This window comes from Varroa jacobsoni, unplaced genomic scaffold (assembly GCF_002532875.2).
Source record: "Varroa jacobsoni isolate VJ856 unplaced genomic scaffold, vjacob_1.0 scaffold_753, whole genome shotgun sequence".
Lineage (NCBI taxonomy): Eukaryota > Metazoa > Arthropoda > Arachnida > Mesostigmata > Varroidae > Varroa > Varroa jacobsoni.
Window position 1 is genome coordinate 132,589 of NW_019213655.1, and position 16,377 is coordinate 148,965.

The 16,377-nt window shown below is 39.8% G+C and overlaps 1 protein-coding gene across 1 annotated transcript; it reads right to left on the reverse strand.

Annotated features, from left to right (window-relative positions):
• Positions 1 to 6,681: 6,681 nt before the first annotated feature.
• Positions 6,682 to 12,650, reverse strand: LOC111263292 (L-asparaginase). The gene is made up of 5 exons (XM_022838241.2): positions 11,186 to 12,650; positions 10,480 to 10,755; positions 10,236 to 10,363; positions 8,739 to 9,242; positions 6,682 to 8,582 (listed from the first exon to the last, which is right to left on the reverse strand). The coding sequence occupies exons 1-5, from the start codon at positions 11,703 to 11,705 to the stop codon at positions 7,692 to 7,694; spliced, it is 2,319 nt and encodes a 772-aa protein (XP_022693976.1). The 5' UTR covers positions 11,706 to 12,650; the 3' UTR covers positions 6,682 to 7,691.
• Between the last annotated feature and the right edge of the window lie 3,727 nt (positions 12,651 to 16,377).

A 16,377-nucleotide genomic window follows, 5' to 3' on the forward strand; every position in this document is an offset into this window, starting at 1 on the left:
ATCGCAGCTCTATGTGACTAAAAAAAATTGGAATTCGGGATACTCATCAGTATTTTAAACCGAAGTTAATTAACAAGTGTATATTAGTGAAAAGTTCAGTGTCTCTTTATGTAGTAAATGCAATTGTAAATCGTGTCAAAAAAACCCATAGAATCTCAGATCATTTCAAAGACAAAGCAATCCAATGACTGAGTATTTTCTTAGAAAGAAAAAAGTTAGGCAGCTTCCTCAGTTTGCAATTTTCGAACTAGATGCTTCGTCGTTGCCTCGTTTCGGTTCGTCATGCATCGACAACCTTCTACGCTGTTGCAAAATCGTTTCAAGTGAAGTATATGCAACACTTTTCGACGGCGCAACACGTTCCCTTCTCATTCCCTTAGCAAAAGACGATCGCGTTAGCGGAGATGCGCACGTCCACTTTAAGGAAATGGCTTCACTCTTCGTCGTGCCGTTAAGCGTAACTTCGAAACGCAAATGAGTACACGCTCACTGCACTGAGGCCCCTTGCTTCAGGAATGGAATGCTCAATCCAGCCAGAGTGAATTGCAATATGCGAGGACGCATTGGTAAATAACCTTCAATTTAGCTTAAAAGTAAATGGAAAACATTTTTGCCTGCGCTAGACAATATATTAATAACAGCTTTAATTTACGGTGAACGTGCCGGTAGCGATCTGCAATAAAACAAACGTTTTATAGTCAAACTATTACGTACCAACTTTGGGTTTTACGGGAATACGATATACGACCTCCTATATTGCCTAACGATAGGCTGCAAATAAACGGCAACGTACTTACAAATAGCTTGATTTGATTGTACGAACATATTCCAATAGTAGTGAATAATAGGCTAGAAATTCTATGGAACACACAATGCATGTTACAGAAAATATCAGTAAAGAGGAACAAATTTTTCGAATATGATCTTTTTTAAGCTTTGGGAGTTGCTTAAATATAGATGTCAACGCATGTACATATGAGCCCCTATGCCTCTAATATTACAAACAAAGTCAAATATTAATACCTTCTTTGCGCGTCTCCTAAATAACGACAGTTATTCGCATACCTTTCTTCAAAACAGCAAGTCGTTCATCTATAAACGCTATTATTATTTTTGAAATCAACTCATGGTGAGAGCAAACTTGATTTTTCTTACCAATCGTTCTCGACTTGGGTAGGTACCTATTTACATTCTACACTTTCCCTTCGGAATTACATTTTCAAGCCTGTCCCACAATATTCGTGGACAACACTGATCAGTGTGCGTAATTTATGGCGTAAAAAAGCGCCGACATCTGGCAAGTCGAATTAAAAAAGACAAAAAACTCCATATATCTGGTTTTCATCAGTTGCTTTTAACCATTATTAGGAACTGGTATCTTGAACGAAAAATATACGTCTTCAAATCATGGTCTAGTATGCCATGCATGTTTGTTCCCTGTATCGGGCATGAGGCGTAGCAGCGTCGGGACAGGAACTGGAGGTTGCCCCTTTCCCAATTCCCATTCTTTCCCTTCACGCTTTTATTCGCGCTGACATCTAGCTCTTCGTTCTTCGACCCGCTTTTACACCTTTCAAGTCGCTTTACGCTTCGTTGATTTTGGCCGTAATGCACACCTCTCGATTGTCCTGTTACCGACGCTTCCACTTGCGCTGACATTTTCTTGTGTCGAAGACACAGAAGGGTTCAAGAGACATTGTGGCTAGCGGGCCCAGCCTCGTGTCTCATGCGTCGTAGAGTATCGCTACTGCGATCGATCAGACACATGCAGGTTAACAGATATGTATAGGATTTCAGATGGTACAGGAGCAATATAGTGTTTGCTAACTTAGCAGTGCCCATCGAGTGACTTTTCAAGTATCTTGTACGTAATGTATTGAATATTAGTAATAACGGTTTTGGGAATAAATCTAACCGTATCGTTTGACAACAGGAAGGTAGTAAGTTAAAACTTAGCCCAAACGTGACCTGATGGTGCGTTTCCGGAGCTGAAATCTGATTTTATTCAAACAACTTTAGGTGCTCGATGGATTAGTGCATCTGCTGAATATTTTGGCCTTAGGGACTAAGGAAACTAGTGAAAATACTACTGGCAATGTGCTGTTAGTAACTCAGAAAATCTAGGAAGTGAAAAAGCTGTCGATGATGAGACAACGTTCCAGCACGGAACTCCAAAATTCAAACTAGGTAGAGCCACAGACACCTACACTTTGAGTAGAACTATGTACGACACGTGTATTAGTTTCTTTTAGAGAACTCCCAGGTGTTCAGTATGGTATGTGTGGCATGCCGGTAAAAAAAAACCGATAATAATTATGACAAAGTCGTTGATGTTGAAAATAAGCAGAACTGTGTGTTTTTATTAAAGTTGATCTCATTGTGATATAAAATTCGTTCTTGAAATAGGCATTTTACAGCATTTTCAATTCAACAAAAATGTTAAGGCTTGAACTATATTCAGTAAATTTCAGCGCAAGGTATGAACATATAATTCCGAATGTTTAAAGCATTCATTGCAAGTGCTATTGTAAAAAAAATTTAAAGCAAAATTTTAAATTTTCAAATTGGCTTTCACAGAAAACATGCAAATGGTCAGTTTAGAGTTTCAGGGGAAAACGACTTTTCTCAGAGTGCACATGAGCTAGTACCGACACCCCTAGAATATCCACATCCATAATCCTGAAAAGTCGGATACAACAAAAACACGCAAACAGAAAGAAAAAATAAAGCTACCTAACGAAGTTCATGTTTTGAAAGAATCACACCGTCAAAAATAAAACAAGAGTACGCGTTCAAAGTGCATTTTTGCCCTGATCTAGTACTACTTACTTCCACCTTTATAAAATTTTAAAAGGGAAAATATTCCCGAAGCAACAAGGTGCAAAAGGCTATCTTCATTCAAATAACTGAATCCCGTGTCGTAATGTTTTATAGTAACTAAATAAACACGTTGGCATACTTTGATGTGGTTCTTGAGTTAAGGTACAATTTCGTTGGCAAGGAAGCCTTCAGCAAAACAGTAGATCATACTAATGCAATCATTCCAAGGATGCATTTTAGGGGGTTGAAATGGGACGGAATAGTCAACTACGTCTTAGTACCTTAAACGAAAAATCTATAGGTAGTTATCATCGAAACTTTTGAGTACAACAAAGCATGGGCGATGCGGTTCCTCTCGGCCCTATAAAGGCTTTCTTTAAGCACAACATGAAATGGTATGGAAAATTTCAAAAGACGAAAAAAATGAATGAAAAATAGGTTTCTGACAAACGGAACACAAAACAAATGGATACACCTATAGTGTATTTCAGAGGCGACTTACGGAACTAAATCTTACCACCACCTTAAAGGAAACCTGCCTGAAGGATAAAATCGCCATACGTGGAGCATGTGCCATTCTGTGCCGCTTTTCAAGGAGAGATCAGACTAGGTATTGGCAAATCAAAGAGAACGCTGTCGTATTCTTAATTTCATTCGTTTCCATGCTTTAAGCGGCGACAGGTAACGTAACGGAACGCATCGTCGATGCCTTCAAATAAAGCATCGATTATATAAAATCGGATACGGTAGTACAATTACTACAAGTGCATTGGCCTCGGAAACGTTGACTCCAATACTTAAGTAATAAAAATAAGCAACGTATGTAACATATCCAACACCAAAATAACCTTGTTCTACCTTATTCCATTTAGGAATAAATCAAGTCCTTGAATTTGTTAAATAGCTCGGCTTCACTAACTGATTCAACAATACTAAAAGCACATTCCACCCATGGCTAAATACAAGCGAAAAGCTTTTTCCTGGCGAAATCTTGCTGAAGTTCTTTCACTTTAGTGACTCATGGCTTTCAGAAGCACTCACCTGAGAGAGAGCCCTGGATCTATGGAGTCATCTTTATATTTGCTTTGCTCGATTGTTTGGGTCATAATTTTATGCAAACATGACATTAAGAATATTAATTTGGTTCATCTTCTTAGACAATCGCACTAAAACTGCATCACCGTAGTAGGTTTTTTTGTTCGAGATGCACTTATACCATGTGGTGCACATACCGAACTGGAAGATGCTTGATCCTATTTATTGTTGCGGTAGGCCGCCAAAGGATATCCCAGCTTCTATGGCTAGTGGTCTAGTTCTTGTGAAGTTGAAACTTGGGAAGTTATAGCCAATTCCCAGAAACTTATATAATTTCTTAATCGCCACGATCCACTAATCAGTTGCAGTATTTTTGCGCTCACGACTGGGTTCCCTACAAATTAAAAATGCAGCGACCCAACCGAAATCATACTGACAAAACAATTTTTGTCTCAGAAAAGGCATCAAAACTAGTACAAAATAATCAGTCAAGCTTATATAGAAAAGAATACGAAAACGGTGGCATATTATTAGAGCCGTCATTTCAGAGGCTTTCACGTGGTATACAATACTTGCAGTGATTGAAACGAAAAGGCAACGTCATTAGCAAATATATGTTGAAGTTGGAAAATAAATAAATCTTCACATCTAAGTATAATGTACAAGATGACTATACACGCAATACCCAAGGGTCGATCTTATTAATCCCATTTGTCCAACATATTTTAGTGAAAAGGCCTTTAAAATTCATCGTTATAGCCAATTTGAGAAATAAAAACATAGTTTCAAAAATTGCAAGAATGTAAATAAAGTACTATCTTTTCTTCTGTCTTATAATGCAATTTACCACTATATAGGTACTATATAAAAAAACTGAACGAACTCTGGCTAATCTTATAGTCATTAAAATGAGAAAATACGGATGATGCTAAAAAATGCATATAAATGCATAAAAAATAGCAGAGGTATGCGTCTGTCGAAAGTACTAACCTTTCTAGTACCTTAATGTCGATCTTAACTTTTTTTTTTCTTTAAAAAACCGTTTTAAATTGTACGAGTTCCAAAGAAAGTATTATTTGTTCTTATTATACACCCTAGTGTTTACAGTTCGACGTAATAGACTTACGGCATATAGCGGCTATCAAACACAAGTAGTACCACAGATAACCAATTTAGCAGGTGAAAGTGATTCAATGTTGAGCTTCTTTTTTGCATATTGCGCGTGTTTTCGTTTGTGATCGCACTGTGATTTCGGCATATGGGCTGGATACGTTCTAAAAAAAGGCCATTGTAATTTTTGTTCCATAGAATTTAATGCAAATTGGGCGAAACTTTTTTGCCACTATTGAAAATATGAGAAACATTCTCACGCTAAAGTTGTATAGATCTTTGAAACGATAAAGCTGGCATAATTGCATATTATATATTATAAAAATAGATTTTATGAAAAATTTGAACTCAGTGTTTAAACTACTATAAAATTTTAAAGTTCATCAGCGTGTGTGATTAATAGGAAATAGATTTTAAAGTAAAATGTTATGGTCTCATGTTAATTTTTCTAAGTTTTTATTTTAGTCTTAGATCGTTTCTTCTCTGCTCCATTCCTCTGCAACTTCTGCAATATTTATATTTTATTTGGGTAGCGGATTTCCATACGACTAAAAAACTGAACGGTGATGTGTCCGAATTTTTAATGACCTTTTCTGTTGCTATAATTAGGATAATGGCTATTGTGCACGATAATAAAAAAAAACTGGTGAAAGTACTGCTGCCAACATCGCCTTGGTGGTACATAGAAGGGCAACTGTATATTTCAGGCTTTTAAAACGCGGTGAAACAGTGAACGCAGATTGCTATTTTGCATAGCTCATTGGGTCAGTGGTTTGGGCAGGTACATAGCGCATAATTATCTTACGGCATGACAATGCTAGACTTTATATTGCTTCGGTAACTTGGAGAACTCTACAAACCAGTAACAAAAAATTTTTCGCTACGTATAACGCCAATGGGATTGTCAGCTACACCTGTTTAAATCAATTACGCCGTTGGGGTTGAAAAATTACCGGTTCAAAACAAAAAGCAGAAGTCCGAACATTGGTTCCTTTGAATCGGATGAATCCACTGATTGTCCAAGTATTATGGGAGGTAGGTCATTTATTTTTATTAATTAAAAAGATTAGTTACAAAAAGTTTTCGCCGGTGGTAGGCTGTTCGTCAGTAGTGAGCCGCGAAAACAAAACCATTTTCTGTTCGACTAAAAATAACATTATACCAAGTATTAGTAGACCTATAGTACATAGCCCATGTACTCCCATCCCTTCTTTATATTTTGTATACTTCTTAAATGAAAAATTTCCAGTAACTTGTCTTATCTTTCATCTTTTTTTTTATATATATATATATATATATATATATTTATTTATTTATTTTTTTTATTTATTTTTATTTTTTTATTTATTTTTTATTATTTATAATTTATTATATATAAACAAAATAGGTTTTTCGCTAAATTTTCTAGGTTAACAAAAAAAGGTGAAAGATAAGACAAGGCATAATAGTCGATATTTTTGTTAAAGCAACGTTCAAATTTTACAACCACTTCCGTCTATGGAATTGCCAAGCGCCATCTATCATTAAACCATGGTATTCCCGCCCATTAATTATGTTTTTTAACTTTAATTTACTTATTTTAGTTTAATATTCATTTTCGAAGTCTTATTATTATATTTTTACATATATTGCTGAACTGAGGGTACATAATATGAATAAATTTCGAAAGAGACGAAATTAAGCGAATGTTTGGTCACCACAATAACGATAGCAAACTGCTTTCCAATTCAATCGTTTTTTATTCTCATATATCAGTTTAAAAATTTTCTCCATATATATATATATATATGGAGAAACTTATATTATAATAATATAAGTTTCTCCATATATATAAGTACTCGTTATGTATCATATATACACATGTTCCTATTAGAACTTCGGTAAAACGTCTCGGAACACTTTGTGCTAATATCCTGATTTTAGGAAACTAAAGACGATAAATTACTACTACTAAATTGCGTTTAAATAGCAATTAAAACTGAGTATTACAAGTATTTTTATGGCGGATACCCTAATCAACTGTTATAAGAGAGAGTATCATAGTCTCGAACACAATTGCACTTTTTACATGCAGTATTACTCATGAAGTTGCGTGGGAGGATTGATTTCGCTGTACTTAATTGGGCGTGTACCACATGTGTGTATGTTACGAACGCGAACATATGGAACATGGTTACTTGTTATGCGTACTTGCGTAGCATGGAACACTCGATATATATATATGGCGCAGTTAACTTTTCCTCATCTCCCGGATGCTTGACTTCACCATGATCGTAATGTTACAAGCTTCAAGTTGAATCTGGGCTTGGGATTGACTAGCGCAGATACGCCATTCCTCCTATCTGCATAGAAACAGGCATGGCCACAACTGAAGTTTCGGCTGCTCTATCTGGCCATATACTGATCACACTGTTACAGTACATTCATTGGCCATTTCATTTTATGCTTTTCAAGAAGCTACTTAATATTTCACAACAGATAGCTGTCAGACCTTCCACAAATTAATTGAAACGTAAAAATGTCTTTATTATAATAATAAGTTCCATATAGTGCTCGTTTACGTCCTTCACGTAGATAATGAAAACTGAGCAAATCCAACACTGTATTAAGTATATGCAATATACGGTGGCTCAACAAAAGCGTTACATTTTCCTGACACGTTATTAAACCATCTCATTACTCACGACGAACCTCTACAATACAATTATGAATACCAATAAGTGATTTCATACGGCGAATCCATTAAGCAGAATATGACCGTTCCGTCGTGCGGGCGATTGCATCATCAAACTTGAAAAAGAAGAGGTATTATCTGTAGCGAACCCAAGCTGCTGCCGACGCATTGTGCTGGACGATAGTACGTTGGAGATGGTGTCAGAACGCATTGGAGGTGATGCAGAGAAGTACCCTGTCAGGCTGTCCGCCGTTGACCCAGGAAGACTTTCTCGCGAAGATCGAAGCGGCGAGTGGGGTCTTGGACTAGGCGACTGCCTCGGCAAGTGCAATGTAGTTGAATCGCTGAGACGACACGTTTCCACGGTCGCACTCGTTGACAGTCGGTCACTCCCTGCGTCGCTTCCCTGTAAACTACTACGTTCATCATCATCATTGGAGGGTCGGCGGTTTTCTTCGATCAGCGTCACAAGGTCTTGATGTCCAAGAATACTAGCAATGTCCTTAGCGGTATGACCGTACACGTCTGTTGCTTCAGTGTAGAAGCCATATTCGAGAAGGTAAGCCATAACCTCAATCTGGCGGCATTCGGCAGCTGCGTGTGCTGCTGTCCTACCTGCTGTATCCTTGTCAGCAAGATTGGCTCCAGCACGACGATAGCTCTCCAGCCGTCGAATATCCCCTTTGCGTGCTGCCGAATTCATGGATTCAGCAAGGGTCTCTGGGGGTAACGAGAGGTGCGATCCTCCACGAACGAGAAGGTCAATAACGTCGTGGTGATCCCAATCTATCGCTACGAGCAGAGGCGTTCTGCGGTCCCGATCGCGCATATGGACAGAAGCGCCCTGTTTTAAAAGGTATTCCACCACAGGGGCATTCCCTTCTGAAGCAGCAATATGGAGCGGTGTCCGGTAATCGTAGTCACATGCCGAAAGGTATGCTCCCTGGAATAATAGAATGAAAAATATCGATCGCTGAATGGGAACGATAATAGAGCATACCTATGTGATATATTGCATACATCGTGTCCATCTACGCAAAGATACGTACACAATAATAATATATGTATTTATTATGTAAACACATTAAGTAGTACTTACAAACTGTCTCATCACTTCAAGACGTTCACAGTCACCCTTAGCAGCGACGTTGCAGAGGATTGAAGGCAATAAGGTTGTCTTGAGCGCTTCAAGCTCCTCTGATGACGAGATGTTCATAGTTTTGGCAATTGCCGTAATTAGGTCCAAGTCTCCTTGGGTCTCTTTGACGACCGTCAGCTCCCCTCTCAGATTTGTTTGCATCATCTCCTTTTTGGTGGCAAGGGACCATTCTTTTTTGCTGAGAATGTAACCGAGCTTAGATAGGGCAGCTTCAGGAGTCATGTCAGAGCCTGGAACAACTCCCGCTTCCACCAGAGCATTACCCGTCTCATACACACCCTCGACACGCCCGTTTGGACATTGTGAGCAGTTGACGATGATCACACCGCGCATAGTCGCTCGGCGAATTTCGTCTAGGAGATCTTTGCGCGCTGTCGGTCCGTTTCCCGCTCCATAGGTCTGCAGGATAACACCCTCAATTGGCGGTGTCAAAAACGCTCGCACCTGACACGCAGGAAACAAGACTATCGTTAAACCTTGTACCACGCATATTCCGCCCAGATCACACATGTTGCTAAATGGATGATTCTCTTGCTACTGATTAACTACAAAAAACAGTTCCACCATAATCCGCACAACGATCGAGCGGCATATCACCCCTACGACCAGCTTTGCTTTCATAAAAGCACAATTATCCGCTTTGCTGTTCATTAGTCTATAGTACCGCCTACTTCGTGCAACTTCGCTCAAAAAGCCAATTTACACACAAGCTATAACTACGCAGTACGCTTTGACCCCGTTTTACAACACCGAACGCTGTTCCTATAATCGTGCGCAAAGAGTTCATATCCGAGCTGTTTCCTACACCCTGTTTTACGCCCAACCCGACCTTTCGATCAAAGCCAACGTGGACCTGACGATGAAACACGCTCCCTCAATAAGGATATGCCACATACAATGGAAATGTAGAAGGGATATGGACACGTAGGCGCCTGACAACTGTACTCATTGTCAAAATACTATTAAACGGCGGATACATATGTGATATTGGTAAATTGTATTCCTACCGAAACTTATGCAAATTCAGCAGACATTAATGGTACGTACCACTGGATTTAACCGCTGCTTTTATTCCCTTCCCTTGGTTGCGTTACCCAATCTATATTGAACAATCAAGTCGTATTCGACCCTGTGTTACATAGTGGAAATAATTTTCATTGGTTCGGTAGTGCCGAATATCATTACAAGTAAAAAGCCATTGCGAATCATCTTGGAAATCCGAAACCCTTGGCTATTGCCGGTTTCAAGATAGAAATGATCCACCCACAATAGCTTTATGTGCCCACATCCTGTTGGCGGTCAAATGAAAATAGGAAGGGTATATAGTAGAGGAAAAGCTTTTGTTCATTTTCAAGGTAACCGATTGACTGCTAAATCAATAGCCTTAGAAAGATCAAGCTAATTAAATAAACAAATGCATAAGAATCATAAATTTACCACTTCAACGGTGATGGATGGGAAGAGACGAAGAAGTCCGACATTTCGGCTTAATGTCGAGTGCACTCGGAATTTATCGATCGATGCAGGTACCACCACGGCCTTCCAGTCGACGTTAATCTTGATACCTTAACAATGAACCATGAAATAAAGATTATCATAAAAACGTCTGATATTGTGCGTGTGGTCCGATTCGTTTGTCTCCAAGCTATTAACTTAAATACGAGCGATGTCCAATGCATACCTATTGTCGCCAGAGGCGGCAGATTGGGACTGCCGAAAGCGTCCATGTTGGATGCAGAATGTTTGGTAGTTCGATTACCCCTGAAGAGCTTGTTGTTGAAGAGTAGTGTCACTTCGGGTATGATGTAATTTCCGGCGATGATCAACGCATTTAGAAGGTTCTCCCGACCATCACTTCTTGGCTCGAACAGAGGAATCTGCGATCCCGTGATGATCACACTCTTTCCGAGGTTCTCTAACATAAAGCTTAGGGCTGATGCAGTATACGACATAGTGTCTGTATTTGAAGAGACCACGACAAAATATACGTAAAAATATTATATTTGAGGCGTGTCACGTTTGATTTTTCCGTTTTTGAGTAGATTTAGGTAAAACGGATTTAAAGAATTAAAAGTTCTTGTCACTAGCATCTGATAGTTTCTAATAGACCATATCCTATTTGCCGCTAACGGTTCGGTACGTGAAAGATTGCAGTGAAAGAGACGCAATGATTGTCGAGCCAACATAAAAAAGAAAAACTTCGTCGCATATCTGTTGGCATTGGGCCAAAAATCGCGGTGATCAAGTCTAAAATGTAACTAAAGAACGAACTAAGTCGAATATATTGACAGCAACGGATCAGTGAACACGAAAAGAGAAAAAAAGATCACCAGGATCAGTAGGGAGATTAGAATATTGTGACTGTATGAGCATTGCATTAAACGTACCAGTTCCGTGAAGAATTACGAAGCCATCGAAGCTCATGTAAAAGTGCTGTACATCTAACGAAATTCGGATCCAGTCATCCATAGTCATGTTCGACGAATCAAGCAGGGGTTGATACTCGTAGACCGTGTACACGACACGGAAATTGTCACCGGTATCAGGCAGCACGAGCGGTGGACAGTCGACGTTGGGAAACATCTTCTCAGCGTACTCGCTATCATGAAGCTGAGGATACGTTCGAAGTTTCTTCTCCATCATGGCAGGCTCTGGTGCAAGGACACCATTTTTGTTTTTGATCATTCCGATGGTACCTCCGGAGTACAGAACCAACACTTTTGACTCTTTGGCATCGCCTGGATTACGTGGGCTAACCATACAATCGTCGTTGAGAATAAGCTTTTTACGAATATAGGACGTGTCAAGTGATATCCGATGCTGTTGGTGGCTTGATCCACACAGGCTCCCGCTCGAAGGTGACGAGCTCAAATTAGATGGCGATAGATTATTGGAATTTCCAGCCATTGCGCTTCGTTTTTAGAAAAAAATAAAGCAAAATACGAAAATAATTACTGCTAAAAACAGCTGTTATGTTTGAATGGACTTTCTATGGCCGCCGAGGAGCAGAAGCGAGGCGAAATACTCGTCACGTACGCACGAAGTCTCTGTTGTTACTATCGTTGGCGCTGGTAGTAGTGATGATTTTGTAATTTTCGTTGATGCTGTGCACAATTAGATAGCTGCATTTATACACCGCTAACTATGAAAGCGTTGTCAGTTCTCACTCTTTAGTTCTTTCGAATTTTTCGAGCACAGATTGTTCTTAGATAATTCACTGTTCACGCTGTTCAAACTGTTGTTGTTGTTATTATTATCGAGGTTGGACGAGCTCGCAAAAAAAACGTTAATAGGGGTAAAATTAGCGATTCCAACACTCATGGGCATAATCACAACCGGACAAGTGCAACACAAGTAGACAACGTTAATGCTTGTCGATAGGAGCTACCACCGTTTTGTGCGTTCGTTTAGAACGAACGAAGTGATGCTTCACTAGTGGCAGCGTCGGGATTACACTCACTCTGTCTAATGCTGCGTAGACAAACTTCGCGTCGTGCTTCAAGGCAGTACTAGACGTAAAACTCGAAGCATGAATTTGAACTCACTCGGATTTTTTCAATATGGCTGAGAAAGACGAATGGGTTTTTCACTCGCCGGTGACTCTAGCAATAAGATCAAACGACAGTTAATCAGTCAGACGGAAGAAAGCTACTGATAAGTGAAATTGAAACGAAAACGTTGCTGAGTACGAGAATGAAATAGCTAATTAGGATGTAGTAGAACTATGGCGCCCAAAGCTTTTTTCTGAGATTCTGGTCAGGAGGGTTCGCTTAAACGATGTTAATCGCAAGCTGTTTGGCGTTAGGCCTGCCAGCGATGGGTCGAAACAGGGCTTTTGTATTCTTCTTCAGCCAAAGGGTTCGCCGTAACTCGGGTGAGGCGGGCCCGTCGTCGAGAGAAAGGGAATGCGTGCGGATAACGGCCAAGTGGAGAGGGCTATACACCAGCAGCAGCAGACATATCGTTGCTGTTGATGGTGGCCAGATGACGCGGGCCAATGATGATGTTGTCGGTTTGCGCACGGTGTTTTTCTGAAGGCTGGTGCAATGTGTGGTCTAGTTGCTTCGCGCCGACAAAGAACACTTGCTTATAGACGGTGCAAAAAAAAACTGCATCCGCAACTATTGCTTTACACTGGGGGTTTCGTATGGTCACCCTCGTTGTCGTTTCGACCTTCTGACGATATTGACACTAAGAGTTTCCCAATGCCTATAGTCAGCGGTCATTTTGAACTCGATATTAATAGTGCTTTGGCAGCGCCATTTATTCTCTCTGCAGTAAAACCAGCATGGGCAATGCGACTGATAATAGAAAGATTGATTCATCTGTAAGGTACGAGCGGAGATGAACTACTAGCGATGTACAGCAGGTTAACTCTGTAACTAGTAAAATAGTTAAGCTTAGAATACCGTATTCACATAAGGTAATAGCATCCACCTGGTAAACCCACGGTTCAGAACCGTTAAATTCAGTCGTAATATAATGCCGAAGTTAAAGCCGTATACGTCCTTTTTAGTAGAACATTTCAATGGGCTTTGCGCCTTAAGTGTCTTGTAAGCGGAAGCCCAATCCTTTTCAATTTGTTTCCAGATATATCTCAGGGCTTTATTTTGAACGCGGCCACACGATGTATTTATTTCGAGATTTAAGTCGTTAGGTATTCCATCAGACGGCTGGCTCCCGCCAATTCGTGTTTATTTCGAACAAATTCGAGTTTTAAGCGCCACGCTCTCCACGAGACTAACCCGTTTTTTAGAACGAATATGAATTTATTGGTTCGATATCGAATATTATATCATTCTATATCTAAATCTGTTCTAATTATATTAAGTACCTAAACGTTTACGGTCAGTTTGTGGAGAGGGTCAAAGCTATTATATGCCGTTATTTAGGCCTACGGCGTTTAAAAGTAGCTATAAAAACTAAAGAGCTTAGTTAATAGCAGCACTTTATCTGACAGCGTTACCTTAGTTCTATGCGAATAACAGAGCCGGAAAGCCGTCCTTCAAAAAAAACCTGTAGTTTGCACCGACGGGTTTTTCTACATATTTTCAACAAAATCAACAGAGTTGAAAGCGTGTGCTAAATTAAAGCAAAAGTATTTAACTAAATTATGCCTCTACCATAGAACTACTGGTCGGTTCTCAAGACAATTTTCCCTTGTTATAGAAATGCAGCTGTTAAAAGAAACGTCGTCCCACATCTATCGAGCATGTAATGAAAGGAAAATAAAACATGTCCTTCTCCGTATCAGCCTTTTGTATGCCGTCTTTTTCTATTGGCCTGTATCAACCCAGTTGTGCTAGACGGTTTATCTGCAGATTTCTGTCAAGTAAATTATTTCAGCAAAGCACGTAAAGTCAATTAGGTACGTAACACATGGACGCTGCAGTCATATTTTTGGGAACGACGTGATAAACGTTGGCGCTGGCTACGATGCAAAGTTGCATATTCCAGTATTTCACATGTAGAAGAAGACGCACAATTAGGTTCCAGTCTTCTTTCGTACATGGTAAATTTTCATCGTTCGTTTAGGAGTCAGATGTGCTAATAGGAATATACTATGCAAATTCATTATCTGCCGAAAGCTTTGTTGTCGCCAAATCGAAGTTGAGACAAATTACTCGTTGGCAATAGTTTATGATAGAACCTGGAAATTTTCTTCTCTAAGACGAATGACATAAAATGCCCTCTCCCTGCTGGCCATCTTTGCCCAATGAACGTTTGTTAGTAAAATTCATTATCATTCCAATATTTTCTGGTTTCGTTAACCTCTATTTGTGTCGCTTCTCGTTGATCGCCCTCTTATAGAATAGACAGATGGACACTTATAAGGCGGTTGCGCCCATCTGAATCACTTCGCTGCCGAGCCTATCAAAGTGAATGGAAAAACTTTGGTGATCATAGCGACTCGATCGGTGGATGTGCGTGCACTAATCGCTATTCGTTTATGTCCTAGATCGGGTCCTACTCTATAGGCTTTTCGTTTGTCTAAAGTTTGTTGTGGAATTGACCTATAATAATGACACCATGAATATGACACATCTCACAGTAAATACGTGTAAGAGCCTGAAGTTGGCTTGAGTATCTTAATGGTAAGAGCTCGAGAATCATCTCGCGAATGTAATAAGAACAACAAGTGAAGAGAAAGCACTCCTCAGGCAAATGATACCCTCTGTAAGATTTCGTCCAATGATTGATTAGATTGACACAAGATATGATGAAAATGTATAGTAGCATATAGACCTTTAGTCAACCTAACATAAGCGCGATAATGCCACACCAGTGGGAGTAGAATTCTCAGCCGACTGTCATTTAATAGCCGAATCTTGCCTGCTGATGCAATACCAAAAAATCCACTCGGCTTATAGCACAATTGAAGCTTAAGTGGACCGTTGTGAAAGAAATTTACAATGTTGATCGACGCTCCTGATAGAAATAGAAGAACAGAATGTTGGGGAACCTTGCGAGAAGCGTCACGATCGAAGACGTATAGTGAAGATTCCACTATTGGTGAACGAGCGTACAATGCATAGTGCATGAAAAAGGAAGCCAGCGGACATTTTCTCGATGGCCTATAAAACGGTCACCTATAGCTATCAGCATCGAATAGGAAAGCCCAAATTATGTCTTTGGCTAACTCGACGCAAAAAATTTGTCATCGGCACAGGAGAGCTGAACAGCGGCATCTCCATAGAAGCGCATGATCTAACGCGTTGATACAATTAAGAACTCGTTCTACGTGTTGTGATGCTTCCTTCGACGGTAAATTTCCTATATAAAAACCATAGCCCTTCTTCACGTCTCCGAATATATTCTACAAGGCATTTGTGTGTGGCCAACCGTTTCGACCCCCCGAATACTCAAGTAATAACGGATGTCACTAAATAACTGATGCAACATAGCGAAAGACAAATTCATTGGGCCCCGAATTCAGACAATCACTAACCGGCTGATGCAACTGTCTGCCATCTGAACGCGGCCATGCGATCACCGCTAGCAAGTACAACAGCCCTGCTGATGCTATAACAGCGGCAGCGGTACCTGTTATACATCAGACCAGATAAGCTACCGCTCTAACCAAGAAATGAGCGAGAAGACGAAAAAAACACCGCAGCAGAATAGTGTTAGCTAAAATTACCGATTTACGTTGTTTCTAGTCTATGCCCTGCAATGGCCAACTTGATTTATTCTGTAGTAACGCTTACTTCTCTATAAGCAACGCATTCAATTGCCACTAAATCACGCTGCAGGCCATATATATATATATATATATATATATTGAACTTCACTACATAATTGGCTTCTAAGGAACTGTCTTGCATTTAAAAAATAATAATAATAATAATAATAATAAAAGCTCCACAGCACTCTATCTGAAACGTAAATAAATTTAGAGCATTCAAATAGAAATTGCATTGTCAAAAACAAGCCGGAGAACTATATCCCCAGCCGAGTGTCTGAAGCTCATGAAACCTTGAATTTCTTAATATCCGATCCAATTTTTTATGCAGGTCGTAGGGACAGCGGCCTTTTTCAACACCGTTTGTAGTTACCGATACGCATTCTTCCGAGAAAT

What these genes read in the sequence shown, in the direction of transcription:
- LOC111263292 (XM_022838241.2), bottom strand. Translation starts at nt 11,705, where the DNA reads ATGGCTGGAAATTCCAATAATCTATCGCCATCTAATTTGAGCTCGTCA. An exon ending in CGTAATTCTTCACGGAACTG is followed by an intron (nt 10,756 to 11,185) that starts GTACGTTTAATG and finishes CTTCAAATACAG; the next exon opens with ACACTATGTCGTATACTGCA. An exon ending in CATCCATCACCGTTGAAGTG is followed by an intron (nt 9,243 to 10,235) that starts GTAAATTTATGA and finishes CCTGCGTGTCAG; the next exon opens with GTGCGAGCGTTTTTGACACC.